This window comes from Sitophilus oryzae, unplaced genomic scaffold (genome assembly GCF_002938485.1).
Source record: "Sitophilus oryzae breed Bouriz unplaced genomic scaffold, Soryzae_2.0 scaffold_1500_pilon_pilon, whole genome shotgun sequence".
NCBI classification, from domain to species: domain Eukaryota; kingdom Metazoa; phylum Arthropoda; class Insecta; order Coleoptera; family Curculionidae; genus Sitophilus; species Sitophilus oryzae.
Window position 1 is genome coordinate 496,367 of NW_022146171.1, and position 18,908 is coordinate 515,274.

The 18,908-nt window shown below is 31.6% G+C and overlaps 1 protein-coding gene across 2 annotated transcripts in view; it reads right to left on the bottom strand.

Annotated features, from left to right (window-relative positions):
• The window catches only part of LOC115878081 (clathrin interactor 1), a 44,988-nt gene that overhangs the window by 5,560 nt on the left and 20,520 nt on the right, over window positions 1–18,908 (bottom strand). The window contains exons 6-8 of one of the 2 annotated variants that reach the window (XM_030894435.1): window positions 18,117–18,370; window positions 9,888–10,279; window positions 6,973–9,777 (exon numbers count right to left, since the gene is read on the bottom strand). In XM_030894435.1, the coding sequence (XP_030750295.1) occupies window positions 7,052–9,777; window positions 9,888–10,279; window positions 18,117–18,370 (3,372 nt within the window). In that variant the 3' untranslated portion in view covers window positions 6,973–7,051. Of the gene's footprint in view, window positions 1–6,972; window positions 9,778–9,887; window positions 10,280–18,116; window positions 18,371–18,908 lie in introns of those variants that run through there. The other variant, XM_030894436.1, reaches the window with a different exon arrangement.

Genomic DNA, 18,908 nt, shown 5'->3' on the forward strand with positions numbered 1-18,908 from the left:
TTATTAAGAGATGCATACTCTATTACTCCCATATTCTTTTAGAAAATTGCTTTAAAATATATACAGGGTGAACGGTTGTAGACAAAGATAAAAAAGTTTAATATAAATGTTACATGATCTAAAAAAGTGCATATCCTAAAAATATTTTGTTGTATACAGGATATCCCAAAAAGAAGTAATGATTTTTTAAATTGAAACCTCCATTTTTCAGTACAGAATTGGATTCAACATAAAATTCTGCTATAGTACACTACCGAGTGAGGTTTGGTTTGGTTTGGTCATATTTTACACAGCGTACTGTAAACTTGGATAAAGACCACCAAGAAGAGGTTGGGGGAGGCGTACCCCATTGTTCGGTTTTGGGTCCTACCCTTTGGAACATCCTTTACGATGACGTAATGGAAATAAGGGTACCTCAAGGAGTAAAAATAATCAGATGATCTGGCTGTATTAACCACAGCTGAAACCTCCGAAGCAAAACCGAAGAGGCTCTACATTATATATACTTGTGGATGAATCAAAACCAGTTGAAAGTTGCGCCGGAAAAAACAACTGCTATTCTTCTAAACTGAAAAACAAAGATAGGTGGTATACAATTTAAAGTCGGTGGAAAGTACGTTAAACCAACTAATACAGTAAAATACCTCGGAATAACACTTGATAGAGGGCTAACTTACAGTCAACATGTAAAAGATGCTTGCGGAAAAGCAAACAGAACTGTCAAAGCTATATCTGGACTACTTCCGAACCTAAAAGGACCCTCCTCAAAAAAAAGAAAAGTTCTTGCGGTATAACGAGTTATAACTCATCATACAGTCTCAGGGCTTTGAGAAAAGCCAGTATCTGAGACGGCTCCACAGAGAGCCAGCTCTCCATCCTCGACATCAGACGTGCCAAAGTTCATGGCACGAATGGTCGTCGTCTCGGCGCACTCAGTGATAAGGTGTTCTGGTGTTCCCCATTTTCCCCACAAAATCTGCATTCGCCGTTGTTTCTCAGTTTCAGCCTACTGATGTGTTCGTTGAGGAGACAGTGTCCTGTTAGAAACCCCGTGACAATCTGAAGATTGTTTTTACTTAAATCAAGAAACACCTTTGATTTTTCTCGGTCCTAAGTTCTGAGGAACATTTTCGAGTGTCTTAGACCGTTGGAGGTCACCCATTCCAAGTTACCGATGGAGTCTTCCAGATTCTTCAGTTCCGCTTTCAGTTGGTTCCCGTTTGGAAAACAGAACGGTTCTGGTCCAATTAGTGGAGTGTTCGCTCCTTTTCTAGCTAGATAATTTGCTTTTTCATTGCCTTCTATCCCTTGGTGAGCAGGCACCCAGAGTAGGAGGACTTTATTTTCTTTGCCTAATTTGTTGAGCTTCTCTAGGCATTCTTTGACCAACTTCGAATTGATGGTTACTGAGTTGATCGCGTTAAGTGCTGCTTGACTATCGGATAGGATGGCAATTTCCTGTTTTCGATAGTTCCTATCCAAGATAAATTGTACGTCATCTTTGTTGTCAACTTGTAAAAGATGCTTGCGGAAAAGCAAACAGAACTGTCAAAGCTATATCTGGACTACTTCCGAACCTAAAAGGACCCTCCTCAAAAAAAAGAAAAGTTCTTGCGGTATCAATGCAAAATATAATTCTATACGGCGCTCCTGTATGGGTCGAGGCAGTAAAATTCCAACGGACGAAAAATATATTGCTTTCCACACAGAGAAAAATGGCCCTAAGGATCTGTTCAGCGTATCGTACGATATCAACAGATGCCGTGTTGGTTATAGCTGGGCTGATCCCGCTGCATTTAGCAGCTGAGGAAAAGCGAGAGTTATATGTCAGAGCAGAGATTAACAATGAGGTGAAAAAACAGCAACGACGTATCAAAAGGTACCTATCAAAAATGGCAAGAGGAGTGGGATACATCCGACAAAGGAAGGTGGACTAGAAAGTTAATACACAACGTGGAGGACTGGACAAGTAGGAAATACGGAGACGTGGACTATTACATTACGCAGTTCCTTTCCCGGCATGGAGTCTTCATGGACTTCTTGCACAGAATAAAGAAAATACCAAATGGCAACTGCATGTACTGCGACGAAATCGACGATGCCGAGCATACGTTGTTCTGCTGTCCAAGATGGGAAAACGGAAGGTCTGCCTTATTGTCGGATGTAGGAATGTTAACTTCGGACACCTTGATTATGAAAATGACCAAAACTAGCCAAATATGGGGAAAGGTAGGGGCATTTATGAAAGAAATAATAATAGAGAAAGGAAAAGATGAAAAGGCAAGAAATGCGGAAGTGTCCTAAAAATAAATAGGATAGAATATAGATAAAAAAAATAACAAATGCGGAAGTGTCCTAAAAATAAATAGGATAGAATATAGATAAAAAAAATAACATAGATAAAATAACGCATGTACCCGAAGTAATGCCATGCGGCGGTTCCGGGTAAAGGGAGAGGAGGAGCTGACTCCTCGGAGGTGGACTTTTTTAGTGGGTAACAATTCGACTCCCACACTGTTTGGGGTTCGTCTCTATGATCGTCTCTCTCGAGATGGTGATGGGAACGAACACCACTCACCTATAAAAGGTTTTTTTACCACCGCCTCAAAAAAAAACTACCGGGTGCGTCTCAAAAGTGGCTCACCTCTATAACTTTTTTATTTTTTCAGTCAAAATAACGAGATTTGGTATGTTAGTATACGACGTAAATTAGGAATAATTGACGTATTCAGTTGTTTTTGGTCACTCATCATTACCTTAAACATGATATTTTTATGGCGTGACCAACATTGCAATATTTAGAATGCTATATCTCAATTTTTTTTAAATGTAATATCCTGTATATTATTTTTTTAGATGCAGAATGAAAAATTGAATATTTTTTGTAAATATAAAAAATATTCAATTTTTTGTTTTTGTTCCTAAATTATTCAAATTTAGGAACACTTTAAATAAGTGTTCCTAAATTTTTAACGGTTTAGCAGTTATTCGCGTTATTGTATTTTTAATTCTGCATCTAAAAAAAATAATATACAGGGTGTTGCATTTAAAAAAAAAATGAGATATAGCATTCTAAATATGTTGGCCACGGAATAAAAAATGTCCAGTATAAGGTAATGTAATTTTTTTTATCACGGATTTATTCTGTTATCATTGGGGTTAAAGAAAATATAGGTAAGTGTTAATATAAACGTTTTAGTAAATAAGATATAGCATGGAGACACAGATTCCTTTAAACAAAAATAGTGTACTGTAGCAGAATTTTATGCTGACCCAAGTTGCGATTAAAAAAAATACTTCATCATTACTTTTTTTGGGATACCGTATATACAAAATAATTTTAGGATATGTACCTTTATAAATTATGCAACGTTTATATTAAACTTTGTTTCATATCTTTATCAACATGATACGGGACCTCCTCGCTATGGGACCTATATTATAATATAGGACTAACGAACCACCCGGTATAAACGGGCCACTCCGCAGTATAACGAGCCACCCAATATAAAAAATGTATATGGATATTTTTAGGAATATGTAGTAAGGTTACCTTGTATAATATTTTATCTAGAAATATAGACCTTATTATAATATTAATTGGTATATAAAATATTTATGCTTTTTATCTTCAAAGATAAATAATAACCACAATTTTCGGTAATCAATAAAAAAATATTTTATTGATAAAATTATAAATAATTCGATCAAAGAACAAAGGAGATACATATAAGAATAGAATATAAATACTAATACACTTTAAATACATATATTAATATTGATGCTATGAATGAAAATCTGGGCATGTCTTTTTTTAATTGAAATAAATACAGATTAACATTCTTACGTAGTGTATTATTAAACATTACTTTAGTGGATTTACTTATTTCTAAACTCGAAAGATGTTATTTAAAATAATTAAATGTAATGATAATATAGCCTAATGTAAAACCAAAAACTAATGCGCATTTTACTCCTATTGCTTAAATCAAAACATTCTTAAGATAAAAGTAATACCTATTAACATAAAAATTCTTAAAAGAAAACAATTAGAATTTGATCAAATCTTAATATGTATATTTGCTGATATTAATCCTATTGCTAAGGCTTTTATCTGATAATAGTTAAGTATAATTTTATAAAAGTTTGAATGACATGTTCTATAGATTTCTTTTTTACAAATTGTTTGAAAAACTTTAATTTCTATACTACAGAATGTTCTGCAATCTCAATCAATGCAATCTGTTCTCTAATAACTTTCCTTTGGAGTAATTCATGCATTACATTTCTATGGCAATAAGTACAGTTCGAAATTGTACACTCAGATGCAAAAAAAAACGCGAGTGTTATATTTTTGTTATTTTTAGCCCTATTTTCATGATTTTTTTTATAAACTTTAGTATTTCACATATTATATAGGGTTAATCGAGGGGTTGTTTTTTATCCTAACTTTAAAACACCCTGTGCAATAATTTCGTGTGTAAATTTTCCTAAAGTATAATTTTACGGTCAGAACCATGTCTCCTGAGCATATTGTTTTTCGGATCAGTCAATACAGGCCTCAATGACAGTATGGACGGACGTATACAGACAGTTATAGCAACCAAGGGAGGCAATACAAAGAATTAGGGTATTTTTTACAACTTTTTTTCTGTTTGTATACTGGATGGAGTATTACAGATGTTTCTTTAATATCGTTAGTTCTGTTATCGTTATTGATGATTATTAAAACCAGGACTGTATCGTTAGTCTTTAACGTTTTTTTTTATTTAGTACCTATAGAGAATCCATAACAGCGTAATATGACGTTACGACAATAGTCACCAAATCCATCTCGTCATATTAAAAAATTATTAAAAATTGCAAATTGACCGTGATCAGTTCATTTTGCTCTTCAAATTTAACTAAAGCATGTATTGACATAAATCACAAAACAAAATGCTGAGGTGTCATGTTTCTGACCATAAAATTATGTTTTAGCAAAATTTACACCCGAAATTATTGCACAGGGTGTTTTAAAGTTAGGGTAAAAAAACAACCCCCCTATTAACCCTGTATAATATTCCAAATACTAAAGTTTATAAAAAGCTTTGCTTAAAAAATCATGAAAATAGGGCTAAAAATAACAAAATTATAACACTTTAAATTTGACCAAAATTTGTCCGTTGTGTTTTGTTGCATCTGAGTGTATACAGGGTTGTCCACCACATACGACGCGTAGTATTGTAGCTAAACTATTTAATTTTTGCAAATTGTAAGTTTTGGGTTCGTTGAAGGACTATTAGAGCTACAATTTAAAAATATTTTTACAAGATACAGAGTGTACCAAATAAATAAAAAATATCAAAGTTGTACTTTTTTAAATGGAACACCCTGTATATTATTACATTTTTAGTTTCTACGATTAAAATAAAGGTAAATTTGATTAAGGTTTGCCGCTTTTAATCTTACGGTTTTTGAAATATTCAGGTTTTTGTCAAAATACAGTAATAATTATAATGCTTTATTTTTCTAGGCGTATTTAAGTTTTTAAAACCAAATATTGTATTGAAATATTTCTATACACTAAATTTTGTGTTGCAATAATAAAAATTATACTATCTTATACGGAGCGTCTAAAAATTTATTTTAAATAATAACTAGTTTTAAACGGCAATAACTTCTTTAATTTAAATGGAACACCCTGTATATTTTATGAGAATCAGATGCACAATTTAATTGTCTATCAAATTATATTATATCATTTTTTACCTATATCTTCAGGTTTTCGTAGAAAATGCATTTTCTTATAATTTAGTCGTCAATTATCAATATACCCATGGAATATTGACATTTTAGATTATTTTTAAAGATGTAACAAATTTTTAAAGGGTACAGATACCAATATTGTCGATATAGTTCGTTTATGTCATTAAAAAATAAAAAAAAATGTTTAAATATTTGTAGAAAGGACCAATTAATATGATTCCAGTATTCAAACTACATTAATGGACTGCTTGCATTGATTAATAATAATTGCAATGTATATTAGACAGTAAGGTAAAAAGTAACACCTTAAAAATTTTATTTCATTTTTTGACAAATGCTTATTTATAACAACAGAGATGTTCATTTTCATAACTTATTATTATATTGATTTCTGATTCCAAATCCCCATTTATTTAGAATAATTTATTAACTAACACAATTAAATATGTAATTAATTAACATTTGGCCGGAAATACTGGTGGTATATTTAATTAATGGTAGGTATAGTCTTTTATAAAGATTTAAATAGTTTTTTTTTGTATACAAATAGGCTGGTAATATTATCATTTTTAGCACCTGTACATTTTGTACATTTGTTGTTTTAAAAATCATCTAAAATGTTAATATTCCATGGGTATAATATAAAGTAGTATAATGAAGTTTAAATTATTAGAAAACGCATTTTCTACGAAAACTTGAAGAGATAGGTAAAAAATGGTATAATACAATTTGATGGACAATTAAATTGTGCATCTGATTCTCCTAAAATATACAGGGTGTTCCATTTAAATTAAACAAGTTATTGCCGTTTAAAGCTAGAAATTATTTAAAATAAATTTTTAGACACTCTGTATGAAGTAGTATTACTTTTATTATTGCAACACAATAACTAATCAATACTTAAACTTCAGTAAATATTTAGTATTAAAAGCTTTGATACCCTTGGAGAAATGAAGCCTTGAAATTTTTACTGCAATTTCACAAAATTGAAAATATTTCAAAAACGGTAAGGTTTAAGGGTGATAAACCTTAATCAAATTTACTTTTATTTTAATCGTAGAAACTAAAAATGTAATAATATACAGGGTGTTCCATTTAAAAAAATACAACTTTGATTTTTTTATTGATTTGGGACACTCTGTATGTTGTAAAAATATTTTTAAATTGTAGTTCTAATAGTCCTTCAACCAACCCAAAACTTACAATTTGTAAAAATCTAGTTGTTTAGCTACAATACTCCGTGTCGTATGTGGTGAACAACCCTGTATATGTTAGGAGTGAATAATTTACAGTCAGTGACCAACTATTGGTTAGAATCTTCATCGTTAACTTTTAAGACGCTTTCAATTGCAGCTACGGTACAGGCCGCCAAATACCTTAATTCTTCATTTGAGTTACCTATGTTTATGTTGGGACTCAGTAATTCAACTAGCCAAAGTCTGATTTCAAATATCTCATTCATGAAATCATTTAAGAGCATAAAATGAGGTATCACCGTAACAACCGTTGCTATAAGTTGTATTATAGCTATCTTCACTTTTACGTCTTTATGGTATTTCATATACCATGAAAAATGTAAACTCTCTTTTGCCATTCGATGTATTATGTTACAATTTTGGGAACTCCACAAAACTACCGATAAAGTTTCAATGAAATTAATTAAGAGTATATAATCTTCGTTATCTTTGATAATTTGTTGTGACAAAAGTTTGTTTTGATTATATCCGTAAAGTAAGGGGAAGAAAAATGTACCCGCTACGTCGGAAAATTTGTTTTTTTGTTCAATTCTTACAGACTTATGTGTACTGAAGTATCGAGTTTTGCTTTCTAGTCTTTTTGCCACCACTTCTGAAGCAATACTTTTCGTTTTTATCTTCGTTGTATTTCGCAAATCCTCATTAGTTTCTTGCTTAATCTCTGATAGACGTACAGCCGCTTTACGTATTATATTTAACATTAAAATTCTATGAACCAACGAATATTTTCCAATATCCGAATGAAATTCCCTGCATAGAAAATTAACGTATATAGAAGGATAAATACAAACAATTGCTAGACAGCTACGAAAAACCAAGTCGTCAAAATTTTCCATATAATATTTACATTCCAAACTTATAAGGATTTCCAATATTTCTAATCCTATTTCCGGATCGTCATTTGGCAACTGTTCAGTAATTAATTGCTCTGCCGCTTCTAAACTTACGATAAAAGTATCCGGATCCTCTAATTCAATTAAATTATCTCGAAGGTCTCTTAAATAGGCTGGTGGAGGTTTAGGTGGCAATTTTATGTCGTCAGACATATCATCCGGTTCGAAATCGTCGTCTGAATCATCTGCTACACCATCAGCTATGATATTTATATTGCTTTGTTTAATATTGGAACAAGTTGTTAAAACAACATCATTTTTTTGGTTTTCGTTTTTACTTTTTCCTCTAAATTGCCTGTCTGGTGGAATATATTCTTCACGAGACTTAAATCCGTTATTTAGTATTGTTAAAATCTGTTGAATATCGATATTGACGATGTTTTTTTGTTGACGTGAATTAGAAAAATCTAAATTAATAAAATTCTGGAGTATTTGAATGGCTTCTTGGCAGTCTGAACTTAATATTTTATAGTCAAATTTTAATTCGTTTGATTCGCTTGAATCTGTTTCCTGTTTCTTTAGGAAAGAATTAATAATGTATTCACCTGTTTTCATTCCAGAATATCTAATAACCGGTACTGTACTTTCTAAATGTGTAGGTAGTCCTTGATATACTATTTGTTTAATTTGTTCCTGATATTGATCACTTAATTCAGTTTTGTTTAACGAGTTTACAAGGCATACAATATATTTTGATATAAGCATATGATGTTCAACACTAATATGCTTAATAGAAGATTTATCGGCCCATATTTTTGTCAAATTTAATAGTAATGTCTTCGAATCCTCTTGTGATACACTATGAAGATAACTTATTAAATTTGTCACCAAATTCTCATGGTTTCTTTCTACAAATGTCAATAATGGTATTTTTGTACATAATGTATATTTCCAATCACTGTTTATATTAATAAGATCTTTTCCCAATATTTCACCCATACTATAGATTTTAGGATCCATTCTGATAAAAACTAATTTTGCAATCACTTCTACACTAGCTTTTTCTAAGTACCCAAATATTTTATGAAAAACACTTCTGTACAAATGTTGTTTTTCAGATGGTTTGCACGTTAGAGCTGCTACAATGTCTACAAAGTAATTTAACCCATCACAATTTGCTCTTTCACTAAAATTAATACATATTTTACTCAAAACATAAGCTAACTTTTCTAAATTCGCATTTCTTAACATATCGGAGTCATGTAAAGTAACTAATACAATAAATTCGACAGCTTTTAAAAAATTATATAGAAGCCAATATGAATAATGATTATTTTTAAAAAACGTCGGTGAGTTAACCTCACAAATATTTGCGATACGACTAGGTAAAGAGATTAACAAATTTACTGTTTTAGACCAAGACTCATTAAATTCGTCAATATTATAACTATTCGTGACTAATGTAACAAATAGATTTTCAGATTTTAATAAAGTTTCTAGACAGCCTACAATATTGACAGAACTTGATTTATTTTTTATTTCTTGTATGAATATTTTCAGACTTATTTCAAAAATATCGGGATCTTCTAAAGTTAATATTTTGGCCATACTTTCATACATAATACCGTTTTGAAAAGGAAATGTATAATCAAATAAGCGTATAAGTTCATTTAACAAAAGAGAGTAATAATTTTCTGCGTAACTTTTAAACGAAATGTTATCTAACAGCGTGAGTTTCTGAACGTTATAACAGGCAGGTATGTGTACAAGAATATCGTCTAACAATTTTAAAATGTCAGAGATATTTGACTGTGATGTTATTTTATCAATTTTTCTCAAACTTTCCACAGCATATATCGTTAACTCTTCTAGTTCTGTTTGATTTCCCTTTCTCTTCTGTTTTTCATATTGAGATTGTGCCGTGTTTGTTTTGCTTTTATCTGCAAGGGGAAATTCTCATAAATTTCCCGTCTATTCTCGAATTAAGCATTTGCACAAATATTTTTTATTTAGATAAAAAAATAACATTGATTCAAAATGTTTTACTTACCGTCAAGATTATCTAAGAGTCCCGCATTATGTGACAGACCATAGTTGATATTGTTATTGTTGCCATTTCCTACTAACAAGTTAGGCGTAGTACTTAAACCAAAATTACTCAGATCGCTCAACAAATCGTTTTCATTTTTATTTCCGGGAATTGGTTGTTGAACTGTAGAAGTACCGAAAGTTTGGCTTGGTTTACCTAAATCTTCATATAAACTGCCTACCCCACCAAAAGGTTCGTTATGAAGAGGATTTTGTAAAGGATTGGATGGTTGTACTTGAGCAATAGGTTGATTCACTAACAAGTTTTGATTGGATACTCCGAGGCTCGACGGTATAATACTTGGTAAGACGGTGGGATTATTCGGTGATGAAAGTAAGCTAGGAGGAGCCGTACTGTAAAAAATGAAAAGTAATGTATGAGTACAGCAACTAAAAAATACCGTATCAACCATAGACTTAAAATAAAATATAGACTGAGAATCTCATTCATAAATAGCTGGAAAATGCGGACGGACAATGTCTTGTTATTATTTTAAGCTCTAACGAGTGCGACACGACATTGTCTTTTGTTCCTCAGTACACCTGAACTCTCCGTACCATAGCCGGGTAATTTTTTTTATTTTAATGAGGCTTTAATTCAATTAAAAATATATCGTATTTAACTTTTTTATATTTTATTAAGATTTAGGAGAGGCTTTTTTAAATAAAACTCTAGAAAAAAACGTCCAAAAACGATAAAAATAATAAAATACATGTTATAGAAAAAAAAATTATAATCGAAATTACGTATTTAATTTTTGAAATTAATAATAAATTATTAATTTTAATCAAACATTATCTAAAAATAAAAACAGGATCTATTCTATAGATATAATAGAATCGGCGACATGGAAAGAGAAAAAACTTCATGATTATTGTAATTTTTTTTTCTGATAAGTGATGTCTTTTTATGTAAATTAGAGAAAATAGAAATCTGTTCCATTAAAGCAAGCTTTTAGGAAGTGTAATAATTTGTAAATGAAGACTGCATTTATTTAACTCGCTACTGTCTTTATTATACCGGCTGCGTCCCAAAAGTGACTCACCCCCATATTTTTTTTATTTTTTCAAGTAAAAAAAGAAGATTTGGTATGTTAGTACATGACATAAATTAGGATTGATTGACACATTCAATTGTTTTTGGTCACTTCCTGTTTCACCGGAAATGAATATAACTTCTGATTTTTAAATGGCACCCTAGGTATATCTCTACTTTATTCGATAGAAAATGACACTCTGAATAGAATGACATATCATATGTCAAGTTTTGACAATTTCTTATTTAATTGAAATTGTAACAAGCGGTTCATAACGACAATTGGACTCGAAATACCAAGTATCAATATATTCATAAAAAAATGCTTTTTCGAAATATGCTAATGAGTCACCATTGTTCCATTTGAAAAAATTGACATATGATTAAAAATACGATTTGTATATCTTTTAACCGGCCTAGACAAGACACGAAAAACATTAGATGATCAAAACTATTTTTCCAAGGCTCATTGATTAAAACTTAGTGTTTTTAACACCGCCATGGCACCCTGGATTGACATTTAAAATACGATTTGTTTTTAACCGACGATGCCAAAAGTTGACATATATGTCATTCTATTAATAATAATTAAAAATAATTAATTTATGTCATATACTAACATACAAATCTGTTTTTTTATCTGAAAAAATAAAAGTCATAGGGGTGAGCCACTTTTGAGACGCACCCGGTATATTAAAAAATAATGTTTCATAATGTAATATCATTTTAGAATTCTTGTATGTTATTTTAGATTCTGAAGATAGTTTTAGAATAAACCGGAATATATTTTTAATAAAAACATGATTAATTTTTTAACCGATGCCTAATATAATTTATCTTGTATAATAAAAGGGTTATAATTATGATTTTGTTACAAAAACTTTTATATAAATAATTATGTAATAGGAAAAATTCAGATTTTACATTTTACTAAAATATTATATAAATAAGCGCCTTTCTACAACAACACCACTGACTCCCAATTGGTAAATTGAAAGTTGCCTACCGGTCGAAAGTCGTTTCAAGACTCAAATGGATTATTTAAGTCAAATTTCTTGCAAATTTGGCACTGGCGAACCATATTTTATAGTTCTTGAATACAAAAAGTAAATAAAATAAACATTTAAAGACTACAAACTAAGAAAATGCAATAATACAACCAGAGAGAAGTAGCGGCAACAATGCTTTACTACACACATGCGACGCGTACTACAAGTTAATAGAAGAATGAACAGGCGACCTCGCCTCTAATAGGTGTTGCCATATTGTAAAGGATTTATCCTTTTTACATAGTATTCGACTTATAATTAAGTAGTATAAGGACTATTTAATACATCTATGGAATATTAAAACCTACTTTATTAAAATGCTGTATTAATATCTCAATATATGTGTATAATGAGTAAAAAAATATTGATAATATTAAAGACGTGACAACATAGGCTGGACGAGGAAGGTTTGTACGGCTGCGGTCGAGTGTACTCAGAAGTAAACATGTGTACAAAAATGACTGTTTGACCGCGTTCAAATGTAAATAGTGTAGTCTGTATTTTATTTTAAGTCTATGGTATCAACATATCCACAGAATTCGTTTAGTTATAGAATAGTTACATTAAATCAAAAATATATAAAACAACGAGTCGGCAAATATAACAAGAATGACTAATAATAGTTATTTATACAAGGTGTTTCAAAAAAAATGTGCCACCTCTCGTGGGGACGTTCTTATGTAAAAATAAGATTTATTTCTTATATCAACATAGGTCCGATTCTGCTTTGTTTTATTGTTATAATTATCTTACAAGTACTTTTCAGCGATTCAAATAAAAATTTGGGGGTAAAAGTTACTTTACCGGATGCGTCTCGAAAGTGGCTCACCCCTATAACTTTTTTATTTGTTCAGTTAAAAAAAACGAGATTTGGTATGTTCGTGTATAACATAAATTAGGATCCATTGACAAATTCAATTGTTTCTGGTCACTTCCTGTTTCACCGGAAATGAATACAAGTTTTGATTTTTAAATGGCACCCTCGGTATTTTTCTTTTACTTTATTTGATAGAAAATAACACTCTGATTAGAATGGCATATCATATGTCAACTTTTGATACTTTCGCTTTAATAAAATAGTATTTTAAATTTCAATCTAGAGTGCCATGGCTGTGCTAAAAACACTAATTTTTAATCAAGGAGCCTTGGAAAAATAGTTTTGATCGTCTAATGTTTTTCGTGTCTTGTCCTGATGGCCAATTAAAAGATGTATTTTTAATCATATTTCAACTTCTTCAAATGGAACGAGTGTGGCTCATTAGCATATTTGGAAAAAGCAATTTCTTACGAATAATTTGGTACTACACACTTGGTATTTCGAGGCAAGTTGTCGTTATGAACCTCATGTTACAATTTCAAATAAACCATATGCAAAAATGTCAAAAGTTGACATATGAAATATCATTCTAATCAGAGTGTCATTTTCTATCAAATAAAGTAGAAATATACCGAAGGTACCATTTAAAAATCAAAAGCTGTAGTAATTTCCGGTGACACAGGAAGCGTGACCAAAAATAATTGAGTGCGTCAATCAATCTTATTTTATGTTATATGCTAACATACCAAATTTGTTTTTTTATCTGAAAAAAAAAAGAAGTTATAGGGGTGAGCCACTTTTGAAACGCACCCGGTATACTCAAACCCCTGTTACTACGAAACAAAGCAGAATTGGACCTATGTTAATTAGGGTAAGCCAAAAAACGAACCTATGGAATTTATGGGTTAAAATGAACCTAATAACCGAGAAAAAATATCCCCGGAAGGCGGGATTTTTAGCTAAATAACACGTAAAAAAAATCTTTTTCCATTTAAAGTACCATAACTTTGAAACGGTTTACGATAAAAAAAAAACATTGCGGATTCTTGTATAGCATAAAATTTTCTAAAAAATCTATCTGAGATTAACCTAGTTTCTTTTTACTATATATGAAAATTTTTAATCAATAAACACTAAAACTGATTGATTTTTGATTTTTTTTCACTTGTCAAAGCTTTCAAATATACGAATTATTGAACTGAAAAAATTACTCTCAGATAGGTTTTTAGTAAATTTTATGTTCTACAAGAATCTGCGATGTAAAATTTGTTATCGTAAACCTTTTCAAAGTTATGGTATTTTTAATGGAAAAAGATTTTTTTACGTACGAGTTATTTAAATAGAAAATTTTGAATGTTTGGTTTGGTTTGGGTGTAGGTGCCTTTTAAAAGTGAGCTAAAAATCCTGCTTTCCGGGGATTTTTTTTCTCGGTTATTAGGTTCATTTTAACCCATAAATTCCATAGGTTAGTTTTTTTGGCTCACCCTAATGTTGATACAAAAAAATTGGCGCCGGGAGGCACGTATAGCCGCCCATACTAAAATATGCTAATATCTCGAAAACTGCCACTTTGACTGATTTTGATGTTATTACAAATTTTGTTGCAAATATTATTCCTAATCTTAATTTGAAAACCGCGTTTCGCTAGCTACTGTAATTTTGGAGTTACGATTTTTAAATTTTAACCCCTCCCATACCCCTTACCAACCCCCACCCCACCCCCACCAAAAACTAATGGCCAGATTCTCGGGTGCCACAGTATTTTTGTGCCAAATTTGGTTAAAATCGGTTCAGCGGTTTTTGAGTTATCGTGTTACAGACGGCAGACAAACAGACAGACAGACACCATGAAAATATTTTGTATTTAGGTCATTTATGACCCAAATAACTCATTTTGAGTGAAATTAAAAAAACTTTTTTTTTGCCGATCTGAATAGCCTACCATACCTATTGGTATGGTCAACCAATGGCCAAACCAAACAAAACCATACCTATTGGTATGGTCGGCTAAAAATAAATCTTATTTTTACGTGAGTAATCTCCCCACAAGAGCTAGCACATCAGAAAGATCGCTATCGACAATTTCCCTAACAAAAAAAACTTTAAAAAAATCGGAAAATACACATGAATATATCATACGATCCAAAAAACAATAGCGTAAAAACGGTTGGGGAATGACAATCGATGATAATTTTGGCGAGGTCAAGCCCTAGACATCATTACTTGGCCCGTACTGTTCTTTATTTTTTAATTGCGCTTACTGCCAGTTGAACTAAGAAGATTGTAATTTATTTTATATTGAGTAAAAATGATCGCATTAAAAACATAGAATGTACAAAAATGCCAAGTCTCGCAACACAGTTCCTTCGCCTACAAAAAGTTGTGAGATCTCATGTAAAAACAAGTCAGTTTATTTTATTTAATCTCTCTTTAAGCACCTATTCAACAATTTTGTTATAAATTGTTAGTATCAATATTAGTCATCTTTGTTTCTGTAATAATTATTATAATGATTTGGCAATTGCACGATATGATATTCTATAGTAATTAAAAAACTTTATTCTTAAGTGCACCGTTTAGATTTACTTAGTAATCGAAATAGATTATTCTTTTTTATAATTATGGTGCCGGGCATGCGAGTGAGTCACTTTTGTTTGACAAAAATGACTCACGTGTTCAAGTTTGACTAGAAAAAAATCATAATTCTTGCATTATTGTTTAAGATATGTATTTAATATTTTACAATCAGAATATTAACGAAAGTAAAATAAAAAAAAATATGCCCCGCGGCAGCCTCGAACTCGGGTCTCCCGATGTACTAGCGGTAAATACTTTCGCGCCGCGCTATCGAGCCTTGCTCGATATATATTCAAGCCCAGTATTTAACATATTAATAGGGACTTCATTACAAGTTAAAGTCTGACTAGATAAAAATCATAATCCTTGAATTATTGTTGGTACATTGATAAAGAAATTTTAAAACATTTTCCGATGCACGTCATCAATCACATCGAAATTGACACTAAAGCTTATAAACCTGAGTAAATGAAATTTTAGCAAAAATGTTTAAATTTGTTGACTAAAGTAAAATACCAAGCAGCTCTTCATTATACTTTATAGAGCAAATGATTGTAACAGATATTTTATTTAGATTAAAGCTGCAAAAATTAGTTTAGACCGATTTTTATTATCGCCTTGTTGGTCACATTGCGCCATGTTCAGCAATGTTGTCGTGTATTATTTGACAGTTTTCCTAGTGTCAGTCATTATTTTGTATAATATCGTGTTGTTGAATTTTTGGGAGTAATTCTCGTTTTTTGCCGTTTTTCATATTTTTTTTTCTTAAATTGTACTTCTAAGCACAAAAAGTTCTTTTAAGAACTAAATTTTCAAGATTTTTTACTGCATTTTTTGAAATTGTGGATTGAAAATATGCCGAAGCCTTTAAACAGTCGAAGCAAAGCGCTTGTAGCTTCCCTGATAAAATATTTTGAGCGCGAACGTGACAATAAAGGTCCTTTATTACACTTGAATGCAGTTAGAGAAGTAAGATTGATTGGTAAGCACATTATACCACTTTCAAGTTATTTCTACTTATTTCAATTTGTAGCGGGTAGCTGCTGCCAAAAAAAAGTATATATAAAAATTATATACTAAATATATTGTTTGTCACTTTTAAATTAAGATTCATCTCATAAATCCATCACAATCTGGCAAATCTGGAAAATACTTTATTTCATTCAGGGTGATAAAATAAAGCACAAAGAACTTGAAATTGATGGATCAATTATCTAATATTTTGAGAGAAATTTTTATTTTTTTAAAGAACTGTGGGCAAACAGGCAGACGAGCCATTTGATGTAAGTGGACCCTTTGCCTATTCTATTATATCACTGTGTCTCACTCACTAAAAGATGATGCTTAAGATTTAATTTTTGGGCCACTATGGTCTTTATATTTCTATAATAAAATAAAACCCTGCGAAGTTTCAGTAAACTGTAAATTAATTTAATTTTAAGTACTTGGTATGGTAGAGTTTTGAATAAGGAAGGAAGGTAGCATAATATAAATTGCGTTAAAGTATGAATTGGTGAAAAAACGTTTATTCGAAAATATTTGCAAGATAATTCACAACTACACAATACACGAATGATACCACAAATGAATGAGTTCACATAGTAAAGATTTATTAAAGCAAGCCATAAACTTTTTTAGATTTACTTTTCGCGCTTTCTTCATTGCGGAATCGTTGATAACCTTTTCATATGACAGGCACCGTCCTATGTCGCATGAAATCGACAAAATCGCTAGGCCGGTTAATTTTTCTTTCTTGACCGATCGTTGAGCGCAAGTAAGTTTTTATTAATTTGAGATTACTGAATGATCTTTCGCAGGAAGCTACAGTCACTGACATTGTTAAAAAAATCTTTATAGCGACTACTACATTGGGAAACATCTCTTTTAAATCTAGTTCGACTATAGCTTTAAGAAGATCCAGACTTGAACTACGGTCACATTTATCAAATAATATAGTCGTTTCAACTTGACTCTTTAAAGTGTCTAATTCAGCCCAAAATTCAGTAGCATTAATATCTGGTGAATATTTGATACCCAAATCAGTGGCATGTTTTTTTTTAGTTCTTCAGCTGGTTAATTAGCAATCTTATCAGAAGCAAACCGAAAAAATAAGAGTCCTGCCTGATCTGGCCATTCTTGCGCCCCCCAAACGCCCTATGGCTGGGCACCGATGGCACCGCCCTATTTACGGCTCTGCAAACAATGAGGGATAATTATTAGATATTTTGGTAACCTAGCCAGTCTTCAAGTGTAGTGAAAATTAATATTCTTGCTTTATCCACAACGAAGTTACAGGGTGGTCAAAAGTGCAGCTAATACCTTCGACGGGGGCACTGCCGTGCCCCCAGATAGAAATAATACCATGTGATCTAACCTAAGAGATTTTTGAATAGTGTACCTAGTTTCAAATTCTAGAAAAAAAATTTTCGGAAATAAATTTGTGCGTCTGAAAACGTTATATCCTTTTCTTAATCTTTCTATATTAGTGTTAATTTTTGACAAGTTTTATGTCAATTTTTAGTAAACGACGTCTAGAGATTAACCTTGCCAAAATTATTATCGATTGCCATTCCCCAGCCGTCTTTGACGCCGTTTTTTTTTCGATCATATGGTATTAAACATAGATTTCACGGTGTCAATATATTTACAAACGGTAATAATGCGATAAATTCTGTGCGGTGTGAATAATAAAGTTGTTAAAGTTAATCAAACCTGTTGGACGTCGAAAATGCAGAACCAAAATCGGCAAAACCTTCGTCATTTGCAGCGTTTGACAAAGGCGTAGCAGTATTATGTTTAAAGGCGGCTTCGAATTCGCCAAACTCGTTAGTTGAATTAGCACCAGCTTTTTCTTCTGCCCGAGGATCAAAATCGTCAAGTAAATCTAAGCCACCTCCACTTGGGGGACGCGGAAGGGGACTTTGTGTCGCATCTCTGCCAAAATTAGCTGCCGCCCCTAGATCAACCTGAAAATTGGAAAATAAAAAAGATTGTGTGTAAAGGTGCCCGGTGGCGTAGAGGCTCTCGTCTACCAATCTCAAGGTAGTGGATTCGAATCCCACACCCGGCATTGCATCAGCCGACTATTTTTATTAAAAATAAAAATAGTTGGGGTACCTCGGTCGACTCAACCTTAAATGAGTACTTGGGATTCACAATTCCGAGGTAATAATAGGCGGTTGAAGCGTAGTGCTAGCCACATTACCTTCCTTGTATACCGAACGGCTCTAGTATGCCAAGCTGTACCTTGCTACTCCCAAGGCGTTAAACGCTATATACGGGAGCTATTATTATATTATTTTATAAAAAGATTGTAAGTCCATGTTAAATTTTAAAACTACAAAATAAAAATTGCTTTCCAAATAGCTTGTCTCTTTTTTGTAACTACATATTTATATATTATATTCACTTTTTTTTAAAAAATGAACACGAGTTTTAAATCATAACGCAATAATTGTCAAAAATTGGTAAAGTACTGTTTGAACAGAACTGAAGTGGTATTTT